Below are 18,343 nucleotides of genomic sequence, written 5' to 3' on the forward strand. Positions count from 1 at the left end.
ACCAGGAATAAACCACAAGCCTGCTGATTCTTAACCCCAGCCGCTGAACTGCCCTGGGCCCACAAAAGGGGCAACACACACAGTTTACACCTTTTATTATTCTGATAGAAATTTCTCTCCTGGGAGCAGAAAGGGGTCAAAAGTCCAAAACCAAAAATATATATCTTTATAAGTCAGAGCAAAAGAAGCATTACAGCAGACAGTTATTTAAAAAAAAAAAAAAAAAAAAAAAAAGCCTTAGTGAACAGAGTGGAGTAGGAGGTGTTAGAAAACTCACTCCAAGTAATTTATTCGCTGGGAACCACAAAGGGCTTTCCCAAGAACAGCAAAAACACCATTAATTTCCCCAGTACCCTCCTTTCAAAGGGCTCCAAACACTTCACACATATCGTTTTAAATTGTCCTCAAAGGCTCCAAAATAAGGGGTTACTATTTCCCCAGGTTCGGGTGGAGAAACCAAAATATTCATGGCCGCCCTGCCCTGTCCAAGTCATCCTAACAGATTCAGCCAACATCCACTAGGGCCTGAGGGCCTGCAATGTCCATGACCCGTGCCACGCAGAACAGGTGATACAAAGATGAAAGATAGAATCTCTGTCCTCCAAAAAGTCAGAAGCCAATGAGGCATGACAGATGTGGACATAAATCATTCTGAAATAAGGCAGCCGATGGTAGGTGCTATAGAAAGGGTCCAAACGGTGCCCATTTTATCAAGTGACTAAAATGTGCCACACACTGTGCTAGGTCTTTACTAGCATCACATTGTTGAAATCACACAGTATGTGTGACTTATCTTACAGAGAAAGGAATGGAGACAATGAAACGTAAAGAGACTTGCCCAGGGTCTTAAGGCCACATTATGGCACAGCATGAACAAAACCCAAATCTGTCTGGCTCCAAAGCCCATTTGATGGGAGATAAGCGCTTGGGAAGTTACACACACACATACGTGACAGCAGAATGCCCTTTTCTCAGACCCAGAGGAGAATTCCTGTACAGGAAGGAGGCCCTTGCTGGAGATCCCCAGAGAAGGTTCCGGCTTGGTGACAGCTCTACAGAGCCTAGCTGGTGGGGGTAACCCCTGCCATTTTAGTCAAAGCTCCACTTTGGAGGCCAAGGAAGAAAGATCTGGAGGAAGAAGAGTGTGTGAAGCAGCAGGCCACTGTCTGTAGACCAGACAGGTTAGAGAGAGCATGATCAGCCTTGGGGAATCCCTGAGTCTTAGCAAGGTTAATATAAATAGCTCTATTTTAAGCCCACAGGACAAGCAGCAGGTGGGGGAAAGAGAAGGTCCTCCAAATTCTAGGAGCAAAGTTGAGCCTGGAATATGGAAGCCTAGTCGCCACTCCAGCCTTCTTCCCATTTAATAATGGGATCCTTCCGTAATTGTTTTCAAATCTTAATTTCAACCTAACAAAACAACAACAAAAACCCTCTAATGGGGGCGCCTGGGTGGCTCAGTTGGTTGAGTGTCTGACTTCTGCTAGATCGTGGTCTCAGGGTCCTGGGATGGGTCTCGTTGGCTTCCATGCTCAGCAGGAAGTTTGTTTTCGCACACCTCCTTCCACCTCCTTCCACTCCGCTTGTGCTTGCTCTCTCTTTCTCTCTCTCAAATAAATTAAAAATAAATAAATAAAAAATAAAAACCTTGATGGAACCCAATACTTCTGTGTATTAGTATCTTTTTTTTTTTTTAAGATTTTATTTATTTGACAGAGAGAGAGATCACAAGGAGGCAGAGAAGTAGGAAGAGGGAGAGGGAAGCAGGCTCCCTGAGGAGCAGAGAGCCCCATGTGGGGCTTGATCCCAGGACTCTGGGATCATGACCTGAGCCAAAGCCAGAGGCTTAACCCACTGAGCCACCCAGGTGCCCCTGTGTATTAGTATCTTAATCAAATTAAGTATCTTAAATGACTTTGATCCTATCAGTGCATAGGTTAGTCATTAGTTCATGTTTGTGTATTCTAACTACTTCCAAAAAAGGTTCAAGTCGGCTTATAAAAAAAGGCCATGTGGTATGGCCAAAAGAGCAAAAGTTTGAAAATCAATCAGATCTGAACTTGTGACTACTGTGGTGGCCACAGCCAAGTTCTTTAAAGTTTCTGCCCCTCAGCTCTCCTCAGCTGCACAATGGGTACACTCACCTCTCTAACCAGGCAATTTGTGATTGAGATGAGATCTGTGAAATGCCTGCCAGAATTGGGCCCACAGTTAGACCTCTCAACCAAAAAGGGGGGGAAAAAAAAGGTAGAAGAAAAGGGTTAATAAAGTGTAGGTGTGAGAGAAAGAAGGTAATGAAAAACTGTATCAAATACCCAAGTAAGGGAAGCTCTGTAATTTCTGGCAGCCATGGCAACAGGGAAGCAGGATTGTTATACCAATCGCATCGTTAAATAAAGGGAAACATAAGTTCATCAGGACAGAGAAAGTTCTTAAATTCTAAATGCACGGAGGTACATCTTCAGTCAAGTGGATGTAGATGTGCACACATACACACACGCATGCTCACACCATTTTAATCTCCACAGGAACAGGGCCAACGGCTCTCCAGAGCCCTGCTGCCCCTAGACAGCACACTGCTGCTGCATGCAGGGAAGTACTTCAACAGTTAAAACATTTTTGTGCCAATATTTTAAGAGTGCAGAAGGTTCCAAATTACATGTAAAATAAACAATGCCAGACTGTGAAAACTCTTGGCTGCAACTTTCTCTGATGTTAACAAGAGTTTCTTTATTACTGTAACCTTTCAGAAGTGAATAAAAATTATTTCTCTGCCCTAGTTTTGCCCTCCAGTAAAAGGGAAGAGAACAGTGACCATGGAAAGAGCTGTACAATGACCTCTCATGAAGGCGAGGAGGCTGGGAAGGGGGCAGTTTAAAACACAAAGCCTTCCGTATATGTTTTCTAGTCAAAGGTTAGAAATTTAGTTTGTGCTGTGCTGATCATATTGTAAAATTTTACGTTCCTAATATTTTTATGTAACTAAAACCCTCAGGGGGGACCAGGGGGCATTTGCAAGGAGCCCAAACTAAGCTGATGCTAAGAGAAAACCCAAATCTTGATCAAGGCTCCTTGGCCACTCAGGGAACCTCATTACTCTGAAACTGAGTCTGAAGTACCCTTAAAAACTGGGAAGAAGATCTACAGGTGGCCAGGACTTAGACAAAGTAAGGTTTTTTTGCAGACCTTTGAGTCAATGAGTCTTTGAATATTAGACAATCTCAAAATGGGAGCTCATCTGGATAAACAGAGTCTGCAGAGTCAGCACTGTAGGAAAAGGAAAAAAGTCACCATACGAAGGCAAACATGCTCTGTCCTCTCACACCATTCTGCCTCTACCTATACTGTTCCTCTGCCCGGAAGGCTTCTCTTGTCTGTTAAACACTTATCTGAACAGATACAATCCAAATGTCACCTACTCCAAGCTTCTCTCCTCTGGGCCTTCTCAGCAATTTTTAAATATCATAGTCTTTTAGTACTGTAATCACCAGCTTATATGTTTGTCTTCTCCTATAAGACTGGGGAGTTGGGGACAGTATCTTCATCATCTGCGTTATCTCCAGTGCCTAGCAGAGTACCTGAAGCTAGCAGGCCACAATAAAATGGAGGGATAGATGGGTAAAACCTTGTTTGTGTCTGGGAACAGAAATCCGACAGAGAATGATGAACTGCTAAAAAAACAGAACACAAGCTCTGGGATTTAACACAAGGCTAGCTTTTCAGACTCTCACAGAATTGCGGAATGTTAAGTCTGGAAGAGAATTTAGAAATCATCTAACTCTCCTCCCCAGAGAAGTGAGCTGATTTGACTTACTCGAGCTCACCCAGAGTGGGCCAGGCCGACCAGAACTCCCTCCATTATGCCATACCACCCATCCCTTCTCTTTACTATAGAAAATTATAGGTGTAAATATTTATTTGGCAGTTGAGAAATATGATCAGACTACATATTACAGAATATTATTTCATTATAAATAAATAACAATGGGTGTCATGCTAAAATTCCAACAACTTGATACAATGCACTGAGTTGCTCAAAAAAGTTAAACATAACTTCACCGTATGACCCAGCAATTCCACTCCTAGATAATATGCCCAAGAGAACTGAAAACCTATGTTCAAACAAAAATATGTACATGAGGGGCACCTGGGTGGCTCAGTGGGTTAAGCCTCTGCCTTCAGCTCAGGTCATGGTCTCAGGGTCCTAGGATCAAGCCCCGCATCGGGCTCTCTGCCCAGTGGGGAGCCTGCTTCCTCCTCTCTATCTCTGCCTTATTCTGCCTACTTGTGACCTCTCTCTGTCAAATAAATAAGTAAAATCTTAAAAAAAAAATATGTACATGAATGTTCACAGGAACATTATTCATAAAAGTAAAAAAAAAAAAAAAAAGGAAACAACCCAAATGCCCATCAATTGATAAATGGTTAATAAAATGTGGCATATCCATACATCAGACCATCCATAAAAAGGAATGAAGTACTGACACATGCGACAACATGGATGAACCATGAAAACATGATGCTAAGTGAAAGGAGCCAGAGAGAAAAGGCCACATATTATGACTCCACTTACATGAAATGCCCAGGATAGGAAAACCTATGGAGACAGAAAGTAAAGTAGTGGCTGCCAGGGGCTGGGGGGAGAGAGGAATGGCTAGAGTGACTGCTAATGGGCACAGGGTTTCTTTCTGAGGTGATGAAAATGTTCTGGAATTAGATAGTGGTGATGGTTGCATAACACTGTGAATGTACTAAAAAAAAACCCCAAAACTTAAAATGGTGACTTTCATGGTAGATTAATTATAACTCCATTTTTTTTTAATAAAAGAAAAAAGATACAATCTCTGTCCTTTAGGAGCTAACAATTTAACTGAAGGAGTCTGGACCAACATACAGACATGCTTAAGAACTCAGAGGGTCAATAATGTGCAAGTTAGAGGAAGAAGGAAACAACACTTAAATTAAAAATCTTAATGCTTGGGGTGCCTGGGTGGCTCAGTGGGTTAAGGCCTCTGCCTTCGGCTCGGGTCATGTTCCCAGGGTTCTGGGATCAGGTCCCGCATCAGGCTCTCTGCTAGGCAGGGAGCCTGCTTCCCCTCCTCTCTCTCTGCCTGCCTCTCTGCTTGCTTGTCATCTCTGTCTGTCAAATAAATAATAAATAAAATCTTTTTTAAAAAAATCTTAATGCTTACGTTAGAACCATGGTTCTGAGTGATGACCTTTTCAGGTAGTACAGACTAGTGATTAAGAGCGTGGTCTCTATGCTGTGAAGTGTGTAAGCCTGACGATTCGCAGACCTGTACCCCTGGGGCAAATAATACATTATATGTTAATAAAAAAATAAAATAAAATAAAATAAAATAATTTTTTTTAAAAAGAGCATGCTCTCTAAAGTCTGGCAAGTTTGGGTTCCAATCCAGGCTCTCATATTTACTGTGTTAAGACTGATTAAATTATCTTTCTGGCAGGTTGGAATAATAGTCTCCCAAAAGGTTATCTACAGCCTAATTCCTGGAACCTGGGAATGTACCTTTTATGGGGAAAAAAGCACTCTGCAGCCATGATTAGATCAGGAGTCTTCAGGTGGGGTAGTTAGTCTGGATTATCCAGGTGGGCCCTAAATGTAATCACATGTACCCTTCAAGAGGGAGGCTGGAATTGGAGTGATGTGGCCACAAGCCAAAGAATGCCAGCGGCCACCAGAAGCTGGAAAGGGCAAAGAGCAGGTTCTCCCCTATAGCCTCCAGAAGGAGTACAACCCTGGTAAACCTCAATTTTGGCCTCACGAAGCTGATTTCTGGTAGTCAGAACTATGACAGAATGAATTTCTGTTGTTTTAAGCCACCAAATTTGTGCTAAGTTGCTACAGCAGCTACAGGAAACGAATCCACTAACCTCTCTGATCCTAGTTGCCTTCATCTACAAAACGAGGACAGAAATACTAAGTCACAGGTAAGACTGTGTGTAAAATGTAAAATTCATATGGTGCTTATAAAGTGCCCAGCAAAGAGAGTTCTCGGTAAGTGTTAGCTACTCCTGGGGGTGAACTGTTTCTGCATTGTGCTGAAATCCCCAACTTTCACAGGGCACCTGCCCACGCCCACACCCTACTCCCCTCAGCAGGGAGAGCAGGGAGAACCAGCAGTTAGGAGACCCGAGTCCTGCTCTTCAGTTGGTTTCTAACAGATTTAGTCCTCTCCTCGAGCCAGTGTCTCGGTTAGTTAAGGTTAGTTAAATGACCAGATCGCAGGAGAGCAGTGGACCTCTAACCGGAGGGTCTATTAAAACACAGACTGCTACAGTCTACAGCCAGAGTTTCTGATATGGCAGACTGAGGGTGAGGCCCGAAACTTGCATTTTTTTATTTTTATTTTTATTTTTTTTTTTAAAGATTTTATTTATTTATTTATTTGTCAGAGAGAGCGAGAGCGAGCACAGGCAGACAGAGTGGCAGGCAGAGTCAGAGGGAGAAGCAGGCTCCCCGCTGAGCAAGGAGCCCGATGCGGGACTCGATCCCAGCACACTGGGATCATGACTTGAGCCGAAGGCAGCTGCTTAACCAACTGAGCCACCCAGGCATCCCGAAAACTTGCATTTTTTAAAAAAAGATTTTATTTATTTATTTGACAGACAGAGATCACAAGTAGGCAGAGAGACAGGCAGAGAGAGAGGAAGGGAAGCAGGCTCCCCGCTGAGCAGAGAGCCCGATGCTGGCGATCCCAGGACTCTGGGATCATGACCTGAGCAGAAGGCAGAGGCTTTAATCCACTGAGCTACCCAGGCGCCCCCCGAAACTTGCATTTTTTAGCAAGTTCCTAAGTGAGGTTGAGGTTACTGGTCTGGAGACCCCACTTTTGAAAATCTCTGGTCTAGATTATTTCAAAGTTCCTTTCCAGTTTTAACAGTTTAAGACACCCCATAGATGCCAGCATTCAAATAATAAACACTGCTGTATCAGGCTGAAATAGCTTCACAACGAAGTTCTTTTCCTACGTAAAAAAAAAAGTGGGGGATGGGAAAATATGAAGTCCATGGTTAAGGACTAGTTTTAACTTTTGAACTAAGCAGAATGAAAAATCTTAAGCAAGAGTGGGAACAGGAAGGGGTTGTCCCCTTATCCAACATGCTGGCCCCATTTTAATTTATCTTAATCCCACCTTTCTGCCTTTTCACCAGACCCCTCCCCCTCACGCCCTCCTCCAGAAACACATCTAGGTGTCTCCTGAATTCATTTATTGGCTTTGCCGCGCACAGTATAATACCGCCTTTGTTAGTCTCCCAGCCCAGCCTCTCCAAGCACCGTGTTCAGTCTCAGTGTTCCTCTACTCTTAAAAAAACACAACCGAGGAGTCTCTGAAAAATAATTGTAAAATCAACTAAGGCAAATTCAGACGATGTGGAGACATTCAGACTCTAAATGCTGGAAAAAGAAACAAATTCAGAACATTGTTAGCATTCTCACCTGTCCTTTTTTTCCCCTTAATCTCTATTAGTCCTGTTGAGTAGGAAACCTCTGCCGGATTGGATTAGAAACTCTGAATAAAAGGGGCCTCAGGCTGGGGACTGCACTGAAGAAATGGAATGTCTCGAGACTCAAGAAAAGCTGTCCTCTTGGCCTATGGAAGTCCTTGGTAAGAAGACCAAGGAGAAGGATCCTGACATGAAGTTGATCCCCTTCCCGCACCCTGGGAGGGATCATGGTATAGTAAAGGGGACAATGGGCTGGGAATCAGCATACCCTAGTTTGGGTCCTCGTTCTGCTGTTTTGTAGCTGCTCGACCTTGGGCAAATCAATGAACTTTTCTGGGACTCCATTTTCTCACCACAGAAAATGAGCCAGTGGGACTTGATCTATAGTCCTTATTCTGAGAGGCACATCAGAAATCTTCCGGGGTGACTTTTCAAAATACATATATCTGAGCCCCTCCATATTGAGAACCATGGAACGAGAGAAGCTCTAAGGTATTCAATCTAACATTTTTTTTTTTAAGATTTTATTTATTTGACAGATCACAAGTAGGCAGAGAGGCAGGCAGAGAGAGAGGGGGAAGCAGCCTCCCTGCTGAGCAGAGAGAGAGCCCGATGTGGGGCTCAATCCTAGGACCCTGGGATCATGACCTGAGCCAAAGGCAGAGGCTTTAACCCACTGAGCCACCCAGGCGCCCCTCAAGCTAACATTCTAAGGTTCGTCTATTCTATAAAGTGAATGAGAAATATAAATGATGAAAGAGCCAAGGAACCCCAGAGGCAGGGCAGGGAGAGAAAAACGAAACTTTCTCGAGGAAGAGTGGGTCAAAGAAATAGAATCCAGGTGTGATAAGAGATCATTTATTAAGTCAGTATTTGGGAGATAGTGCTGCCCAATCACTAATAATGGAAGCAAGGACCCATGTCCACCCAAGTGCCTGAAGGGCGACCATGTCAGGCACTCTAGGTAAGACACCAGGAATTCTAGGATCCTCATCCCGTCTACTGGGCGTGACCTATACAAACCCACAACTATAGGAAGAAGTTTGTGCAAAGCGCTACAGCAATACAGAGAAGGGAGTGGCCAAATATACCAATATTACAGCGGGGGGCAGGCAGGGTGGGGGGTGTTGCTGGGAAAAGCTTCCTGGCAGAGGCACTATCCAGCTGTGTCTTACAGTGCCAAGAAGAGGCAAGATAGGTGTTAAGGCCACTTCAGACAAAGGGAACTGCATAAACAAAAGCCCAAAAGCATAAAGGAACATGGCCTACTATAGCATCAGTGAAAACCTAGCATGAGTGAAACCTGTGTTTGAGTGTGCGCGCGTGTGTGTGCACATGCATGCATGGATATCTATTAAAGAGGTCTCTTAGCAATCAGACTAGAAAGATGAGTTGGGGTTAGAATGTAAAGATATCTTTCCTCCCCTTCCCCCTGCCCCCACCGGTTTTCACTCTGAAAAGTTTCAAACTTACTTAAAAAAATCTAAGCGCATTACAATAAAAATCTGTATAACTTTTAGATTCACAATTGTTAACATTTTTAACATTTGCTTCATCTCTCTCTCTATATACATACACATGCCCTTTTATCTTTTGCTAAACCATGTGAAAACATGAAATTATTTTGGGGGTACCTGGGTGGCTCAGTAGGTTAAACGTCTGCCTTTGGCTCAGGTCATGTTCCCCAGGGCCCTGGGATCAAGCCCCGCTTTGGGCTCTCTGCTCAGTGGGGAGCCTGCTTTTCCTTCTCCCTCTGCCTGCCTCTCTCTGCCTACTTGTGCTCTCCTTCTGTCAAATAAATAAAATTTTTTAAAAAGAAAATATCTGGGTGGCTCAGTGGGTTAAAGCCTCTGCCTTCAGCTCAGGTCATGATCTCAGGGTCCTGGGATCGAGGCCCGCATTGGGCTCTCTGCTCAGCAGGGAGCCTGCTTCCCCCTCTCTCTCTGCCTGCCTCTCTGCCTGCTTGTGATCTCTCTCTCTCTCTGTCAAATAAATAAAATCCTTAAATAAATAAATAAATAAATAAAAATTAAAAAAAAAAAAAAGAAAATATCCAATCATTTCATTTCTAAATACTAAACAATGTATCTTCTAAGAACATTCTCTTTTATGACTACGAACCATTCTATATACCATTGCTAAGGTATCTGAATTTCATCCCTCAGATTTCTAGACAGAGGGATATCATCAGACATGGAATTTGGAAAAACCTCTGGTGATTTAAATGGTGACAGAGTTCACTAGAGTGGGGCAAGTCTAGAACCAGTTAGGAGGCCATGTGCAATGAAGGAGAGATGATGAGGGTTAATATGAAGTAATGGAACAGAAGACAGAAAAAAAAAATCTAAAGATATTTTGGTCAGAAAAATGACAGGACAATTTGGGTGCAGAGAATGAGGCAAGAGTTGAGAACTCTAAGAATTCCAGCTTGGAGAGGCTAGACTGATGGTGACAATGTCAGAAGTGAAACAGGAAACAGGAAGAACAGGTTCATGGAGCTAGTTATCCCATCTCCTGAGTGAGATTTATTTAGGAGAACCATTAGCAACACCTGCACGGGAGGTGTGGAAAATGGCTCTGGCTGAGGCCAATGCACCCAGTTCTAAGCAGTACTAGAACTATGGTACAAAAGACATCAAAGAGAACAGGGCACCATTTCAGGTACCAGAGGAATTCAAAGACAAATAGGAAGTAGACCTCAAGAAACTCACAACCTATAACTGAAGGTAAAAACAGCCATGAGAGAGAGAAGCCATCATGTGCATAGACAGGAGCTTTATGCTCTATTTAATTTCAATTTCAGAAAGGTTTATAACTTCTCTTGCAGGGACAATTCCTGAAATGAAGTGAGTCCAGCATGCTGCCCAGAAGGACACGGGAACTAAGCTGTCACACGGGCATTCTGGCTGTATGCGCCCAGGCAGCTGCTCGGTCCCCAAACCTCCTAAAGCACACACATTCCACGCAGCCTTACCACCTCTTGAGACCTGGGGTCACGAAACTTGTGCAAAGCAAGAAATGCATCTACCAAAGATACATCTCAGCTGGACCCTGCTGAAGTTCATGAGCCAATCCCAAAATGAAACTGCTCTGCCCTCTAAGAATTTAGCCTTCTTTCAGCTAATAAACAAATATCCACTCCAACAGCTTAGGACATGCAAAAACTTTCAAAAAGGACATCTGATATCTGGGAACAAACATGTCTTATTTTATTTTTTATAAACATATAATGTATTTTTATCCCCAGGGGTACAGGTCTGTGAATCGCCAGGTTTACAAACTTCACAGCACTCACCATAGCACATACCCTCCCCGATGTCCATAAACCCACCCCCCCAACCCCCCTCCCCCCAGCAGCCCTCAGTTTGTTTTATGAGATTAAGAGTCACTTATGGTTTGTCTCCCTCCCGATCCCATCTTGTTTCATTTATTCTTCTCCTACCCCCTTAACCCCCCCATGTTGCATCTCCACTTCCTCATATCAGGGAGATCATAAGATAGTTGTCTTTCTCCGATTGTATGTCTTATTTTAAAGGCCTCAAGCCCAAGGAATTGCTCAGAATTTACACCCCACCGTTCTTATCGCTGGCCACAAAACTATGCCCTGAAAGTGGTCCTTGCCTTTCAAAACAATACCTATGGATGGCAGTGAGTGTTAATTCTGACCTAGAGATGCAAAGTATAGCAAAATTTTTACCTCATGGTAAAACAGAGGAGTTTGAAGATTTCTGTGGGGAGGTAGGGAGAAGAAGGGAATAGTATTACAGAGGCCTGGAAGAAAATTTCCAGAAAAACTGAAGTACATATAATTCTTATTTTTACCACCCTTTACAGATTTAAAGTCTTTGTTAGTTTAGAAACATAAATGGCCTCATATATAAGTTGTTGGTTTTTTTAGTCAAATCCATTAGAAGATGTGAAAGCATGGCAAAAGAAATACTTGAGGGTCAAGGAAACAATTTCTCATTTCTTTTTCTTACAATATTTAAGACTAATAGAGCAAACAAATATGCGCAGAATGAACAGGGATGCCTCTCCACCACACTTTTTCTAATACATATAGTGGGCTTCCAGAACAGTCCTCTGTTGTCAGTTATTTACTGGACAAGCATTCAGCCAAGGGGCAAAGATTAAGTACTTTGGAGAATACAAAGATGGGGGGGGACCAGTCCCCAGGGAAGTTACCTGGAAAGTAATCAATACTCACGAATAACAATGATACAAAAGAGAACCCGTAAGAGCCAGAAGGGTATAGATAAATTACTAAGGTACTTCCAGCTAGGGACAACTGGATTGGCTTCCAGTATGGGGTGGAGGGATGTAAAGGAATTGAGGCTGTGGTGTTTAGGCAACCCAGTGTTGTGTACCGCATGGGGAAAGACACAAGACCCGAAGAGCAAGGCATTCAGCTCTGCTGGAGGGAAGAGTGTATGAAGCAAGGCTGGAATGTGACGTTCACTGAGTGCTTACTATGTGCCAGGCACATATGCTAGAAGGTTTTACATATTTACAGTTCAAGAAGAGCTAGAGGAAATGAGTTTGGAAAGGTAGTCTGGAGTGTGATCACAGAGGACCCTGCAAAGGTTCTAAGGAGAAAAGTAGAATTTTACAAAGGAGTCCAGTTCAGCCCACAGCTCCTCCACCTCTTTCTAGGCCCGCTGCACCACCCCATGAGGCAGCTCTGCTAGAGAGGACAGGAGACCTTGAGGTGACAGGAGGCTCATCCTTATTCTGGAATGGTGCTGGCAAGAAATCATCTGAAGTCCTGATGAGACAACTGGCATTCCAGGGACCACTGATAAGGATAAACTTGGAATTTCTTAATACTCCTTCCCACCTAGTCTCCAACTATTGGAAAGCTTAAACCTGCTCATTGTAAGCCACAAGGTGGAGATGTCTGGCAGGGCAGAACTGAGAGGAAGTCGTTTAGCCAGCCTAAGGTTACCATTAACACTTTGAGCCACTGCCTTGAGCTAATTTTTATGTTTGTTTTTTAAGTTTGGTTGAAATGTCACAAATGGAAAAATTAACTAAAGCACCCGGGTTAGCCACAAGACTGGACACACCTGGCTGCAAACACAGCAAAAGAAACTTACTTCATTAGTAGGAGAGGCAGAAAGTGAAATTTACATCTGAAATGTGCCTGCACCAAGAGAAAGCACTGAGGCCAAAGGCGCTGTCTGTTTTTACAGCTGTGTCAAGTCTTAGTTCTCTACTCTTAGCAACACTCAGGAGTGAGGCAAGGGCCCAAGGAAAAATGGTCTCCAACCTCTTCAGCTGCAACTCAGCTCACAAAGGTTTTTAAGAACCAGTTAATGAAATAAAACAAGACCAGATGAGGTGATATAATGAACTTTATTTCCACAGCTAATTTATATGTTTAAATCCCAAATAATGTTTTTTTTAAAAGTCAGAACGCTCTAAATTATTGATGTGATTTTTGTAACCTCAAATTTAACACTCGCATTTTATACCAGCTTCACTAATGATATATGAGTCTGCCTTGTTTTTCACAATAGCTGGGCTCCTAAAAAGCTGATAAAAAGCAAAAAAAATTTAATAAAAATTTCCCCACCAAATGAGACTGCAGTTCTAATTTCAAAGGAGTTCTTGAATCAAATTTCTGATTCGTCATTAATTCACAAGTGGTTCCACTCAAAGTAATTGCTTCTAAGAATTCTTTGGCATGAAAAAGATGACCACTACATTGATCAGTCTTACAAATTCTACTCTTTATATGAGTTTTCTTAAAGATGTACACCTGGGATGCCAATTACACAGAGACAGATTTACAAATTACCACCTTCTAGTCAAATTTTCTGAGGCACCCCAATAACTCCCATTTTTTTTTTAAAGAAACTGAAGCACAGAGGAGGAGAGACGTGGCAGCCAGGGTCAGAACCAGGCCAGACTGGCTCCCTACTACTTTCCCCAGCCGCATGTCTCTAACTTTCCCATTTCTTTAGGCTGTACACACACAGAAGACTGAGAACCCCTCTACACACACAATCACACTCTACACACACAATCACATAACAAAAGTGGTTAAAATATAATTTTCTTGCCTGTATAAAGGGTGTCTACCATGAGTTTGGAAAGGGGGTGCAGGGGAACCAAGTCAATTATAATAGAAAAGCAGTACTGGTAACTTCCCAACTCTTTCAAACGTCTGTTATTTTTAAATCACCATCTTTTATTTATAGTCTTTGTAACTCCACTGGGCTTGGCATTTCTCTTCATGCAGGTGAATTTACAAGTCTGTACTTGGGGAGTATTATGGATCGTCTAAAACCTTGTTATTCAAAGTGTGGCTGCCCCATCCTTACCCTGCTCCACCTATGGTGCTGGCACCACCTGAAGCTTTCTAGAAATGTAGACTCTGGCTCCACCCCAACCTACTGAATCAGAATTTGCATTTTAACAAGATTCCCCAGGTGGACCACAGGCACAATAAAGTGTGAGAAACACCGATCTAACACACTTCTCAATAGGACATCATATCTAACAAAATTTAAAAGAAGAATGGTCGGATAAAATGGAGGGGAAAAAAAAAAAGAAAAGAAAAAACTAATTCCCACAGGGCTGTACTGATGTACACATGGACTACAAACAAATAAATCAAGCATCATCTATCTGATCAGTGGGCTTTAAAATAAAATTTCAGAGGCTGAAATTAGTTTATTCATTCAACAAGTATTTATTCATCCAATGTTTCCTATGTAAGCAAAAACGTGTGATTAACACAGGTCTCCTGGGGCACCTGGGTGGCTCAGTGGGTTAAAGCCTCTGCCTTTGGCTCAGGTCGTGATTCCGGGGTCCTGGGATCAAGCCCCGCATCCCCGCATCGGGCTCTCTGCTCAGCAGGGAGCCTGTTTTCCCCTCTCTCTCTCTCTGCCTGCCTCTCTGCCGATTGTGATCTCTGTCTGTCAAATAAATAAATAAAATCTTTTAAAAAAAAAAAAAGACAGGTCTCCTGCCTTTATAAAGCATGCAGTCAAGTGGAAGTAACATTATAAAGTAACACAGAAGGTTCAAAGTGCTGGAGATTGTGATGGAGATATTTATGGAGGTCCAAAGGAAACTGATGGTGGAGGAGGGGTAATAACTAAAATGTTCCTGTAGTTCAAGAATCAGTAACCTATGGCTCACTAAGCCATGTGGCCCACGTGGCTCTAGCAGTCTAACATCCAGGCACGTTTGGTCAATAGTGACAAGAAAAAACAGGCTAAATAATTAGAAAAGCTACTGTGTCACTGCATGGCAGTCAGCCAAGGCTTTGGCTGGCCAGGGGGTGTCACTGGTTATCATTAAGTGATTGGGTGCTGCCACAGGGATGGACAGTAAGTACCTGAGGGCACGTGGAACACTTAGCTACAGGAATAGCTTCAAGGCTGCTGATCCACTCTGGGTAGCAAAGACGGCAGAAAGGTCTGATAGTGAAAAAAAATGAACAACAAACAAAAAAACACACTTCCAAAGACAGTACTCACTGACTCTGAAACAAATGATGATGATGATGATAGCAGCTAAAACTCTGATATATGCTATCCTCTTCTTAGAATGGACAGAAACACCAATGGTCTATTGTCCCAGAGAAAGACATGTAAGTGTCCCTGGAGACGTCTTAAAACAAACGGATGTCCACTGTGCTTCCTATACATGCAGTTCCTCCAAAGACATGAGAATTTGGAAATACCCTCTCAGTAAGAAACCATCATCTCCATGATTCAGCCTCAAAGACCACAATTTTACAAACAGAGTAATTAAGCACATTATACCATTAGACAATGAGATAAGAGTATGTGAAAATAATTACAATAAATACAAGATAGGGGACGACCTCCCACTTAATTCCCAAGCAGCACGGGAAAAATTCTCCACGACATATTGTTGAGTGAAAAAAAATTAAGTATATATTAATTGCATATTAGTACACAGAGGATGATATCAGGTATAATCAAATAGACAGACACAAAACCAATATTATATATTTTCTGTAGATAACATAGAAGAAAGCCTTAAAAAATATACAGCAAGTGGAAATAGTAATTACCTTCTTCCAGGAATGAATGATGATTAAAGGAATTGCAGTATTAGTTAAAACATTTGAATTTTAAAAATAATTTTAAGTATGGAGGTTCCTCAAAAAGTTGAAAATAGATCTACCTTACAACCCAGCAATCACACTACTGGGTATTTACCCTAAAGATACAAATGTAGTGATCCGAAGGGACACGTGCACCCAAATGTTTATAGCAGCAATGTCCACAATAGCCAAACTATGGAAAGAACCTAGATGTCCATCAACAGATGAATGGATAAAGATGTGCTGTATATATACACACACAGACATATACATATAATGGAATACTATGCAGCCATCAAAACCCTCAAAATCTTGCCATTTGCAATGACGTGGATAGAACTAGAGGGTATTATGCTGAGCGAAGTAAGTCAACCAGAGAAAGACAATTATCATATGATCTCTCTGATACGAAGAATTTGAGAGGCAGGGCAGGAGGCTGTGGAGTTAGGGAGGGAAAAAATGAAACAAGATGGGACTGGGGAGGGAGACAAACCATAAAAGACTCTTAATCTCACGAAACAAACTGAGGGCACCTCGGGGGGTGAGGGGAGTAGGGATAGGGTGGCTGGGTTATGAACTTTGGGAAGGGTATATGCTATGGTGAGTGCCGTGAAATGTGTAAGCCTGAAGATTCACAGACCTGCACCCCTGGAGCAAATAATACACTAATGTTAATTTAAAAAAAAAAAAACTTCATGGCCCTCAAAAAAAATAAATAAAAATAAAAACAATTGTAAAGTAAAAACATATCTAATATAGGAACACCTGGCCGGCTCAATCATTGGAGCAACTCTTGATCGCAGGGTCCCAAGTTTGAGCCCCACACTGGGTACAGAGATTACATTAAAAAAAATCTTAAAAAAAAAAAAAAAAACCCATATCTAATATGTATCAAGATAAAAAGCCAAGATGCAAAACTGTGTATGGTTAAGCCCATTTGTGTTATTTATAATTTGCATTTATCTAAGAAACAACTAGAAGGATACAAATCAACTCTTAACAATGGTTACTTTTGGGGGGTTGGAATGGGGAAAGGACACTTGTCTTTACATTAAATACTTTTTACTGTTTGATTTTTACTCTATGAATGTGTACGACTTTTATAATACATATATAAACTCTGTTTACTCCTCAGTCCGTAGGGAGAACATTTTAATGGTTAAAAAAAAACAAACTAACCCATTTTGTGACCCCATCTGCTTTAGACAATCCTAAACTGGGAGGCAATGAGATGGGAAAAAACAAGGATTACAATCTAATAAAATATGGTCTAGATACAAAAATATACAATATACCCAAAGGAAGAGATTACTATTTATATCAACAACCTTATTCTAATGTTATGGTTCTATTTCCTACACTCTATGGTTTGTTTACACACACACACACACACACACACACACACACACACTATCCCCCTTTCTCAGGTTAATTGTTAAATGTACTAATGTACATCTTCAGTGAACACCCTGCCAAATTATTCGAGGTTGTTAGTGATCAAGGCGCTTGTTTTTCAGTTCCTGAGGACAGTGCAGGCCCGATGCCAGGGTATTTCCATCAGAACAAATTTAGAGGAGGACTGGTTCAAAGACTGAATTGGTGTCAAAGGCATAGCGTCCTAAAGCTCAATTATTTGATTTCCTCCATTCAACAAATCCATCCCTCTTACCACCATTATTTGGGCGTAATAATTCCATACCCATACACATACACAGGATGTCCTCACACTGACAAACCGTAATAGTGTGTGCAAACACAAAGTCTCCATGGCATGTCAGTCTCCACAGAGGCAGAAGCAACTCTAGCTGAATTACGACCTGACATTAGGCAGCATTACACAGAAATCTAAAAGCAAAGCCATCTAGAACATATAAAACGTCAAGTCAGGCAATCCTCACTGGAGTTTTCCAGGACCAGAATCTGACAGCATTTCACTTACCCCCATGACTCTGCCACGCTGCTCAACATCCTCCCACATAAAATGAACTATGATCCGACACATGTATTTCCCACTCCGGCCTTCCTGCTTCATTCGGACTAGACACATCCTGGGTGGGAAGAAGATATAAAGAGTAACTGGCTGTTTGCATTCTTTATATCATACATTTAGACTGAAGGTCAGCTCATCTGAGTAATTTCAGGAAAGAACACAGAATTAAAAAACTGTAAGTGAGGGGCGCCTGGGTGGCTCAGTGGGTTAAGCCACTGCCTTCGGCTCAGGTCATGATCTCAGGGTCCTGGGATCGAGTCCCACATCGGGCTCTCTGCTCAGCAGGAGGCCTGCTTCCCTCTCTCTCTCTGCCTGCCTCTCCATCTACTTGTGATCTCTCTCTGTCAAATAAATAAATAAAAAATCTTAAAAAAAAAAAAAAAAAAAAAAAACTGTAAGTGATCTTATTTAAAAAAAAAATTCATTGAGATATAACATAAATACTATAAAGTACATAAATCTTTAGTGTATAGCCTGAGAAATTACGTATTATATATTATATACATATAAGCAACACCCAGATCAAGATAATGAGATTATTCAGAGCACCTCAGAAGGTGCTCTCATACATGCAAGTGACCCACATTTAGTTGTTAGAAGATAAGCAAGTCAAAATCTTTCATTTTACTGAATAAAAACAGAAGCCCTACACAAGGAAAGTAATTTGCCCAACACCACCAAGTCTGTAAAGATGGGCACAGTGCTGTGCTGTCCAACGCAGAAGCTACTAGCTACATGGGGCTATTGAGCACTTAAAATGTGACTAGTTCCAACTGACATGTAGCATAAGTTTAAGA

The 18,343-nt window shown here is 42.0% G+C and overlaps 1 protein-coding gene across 2 annotated transcripts in view; it reads right to left on the reverse strand.

The window, feature by feature from the left end:
* The window catches only part of LOC125108918 (ubiquinol-cytochrome-c reductase complex assembly factor 1), a 96,915-nt gene that overhangs the window by 27,628 nt on the left and 50,944 nt on the right, over window positions 1-18,343 (reverse strand). For both annotated transcript variants that reach the window (XM_047745376.1, XM_047745377.1), the window contains exon 7: window positions 17,496-17,604. In XM_047745376.1, the coding sequence (XP_047601332.1) occupies window positions 17,496-17,604 (109 nt within the window). The remainder of the gene's footprint in view (window positions 1-17,495; window positions 17,605-18,343) is intronic.

Source organism: Lutra lutra, chromosome 9 (genome assembly GCF_902655055.1).
Source record: "Lutra lutra chromosome 9, mLutLut1.2, whole genome shotgun sequence".
Lineage (NCBI taxonomy): Eukaryota > Metazoa > Chordata > Mammalia > Carnivora > Mustelidae > Lutra > Lutra lutra.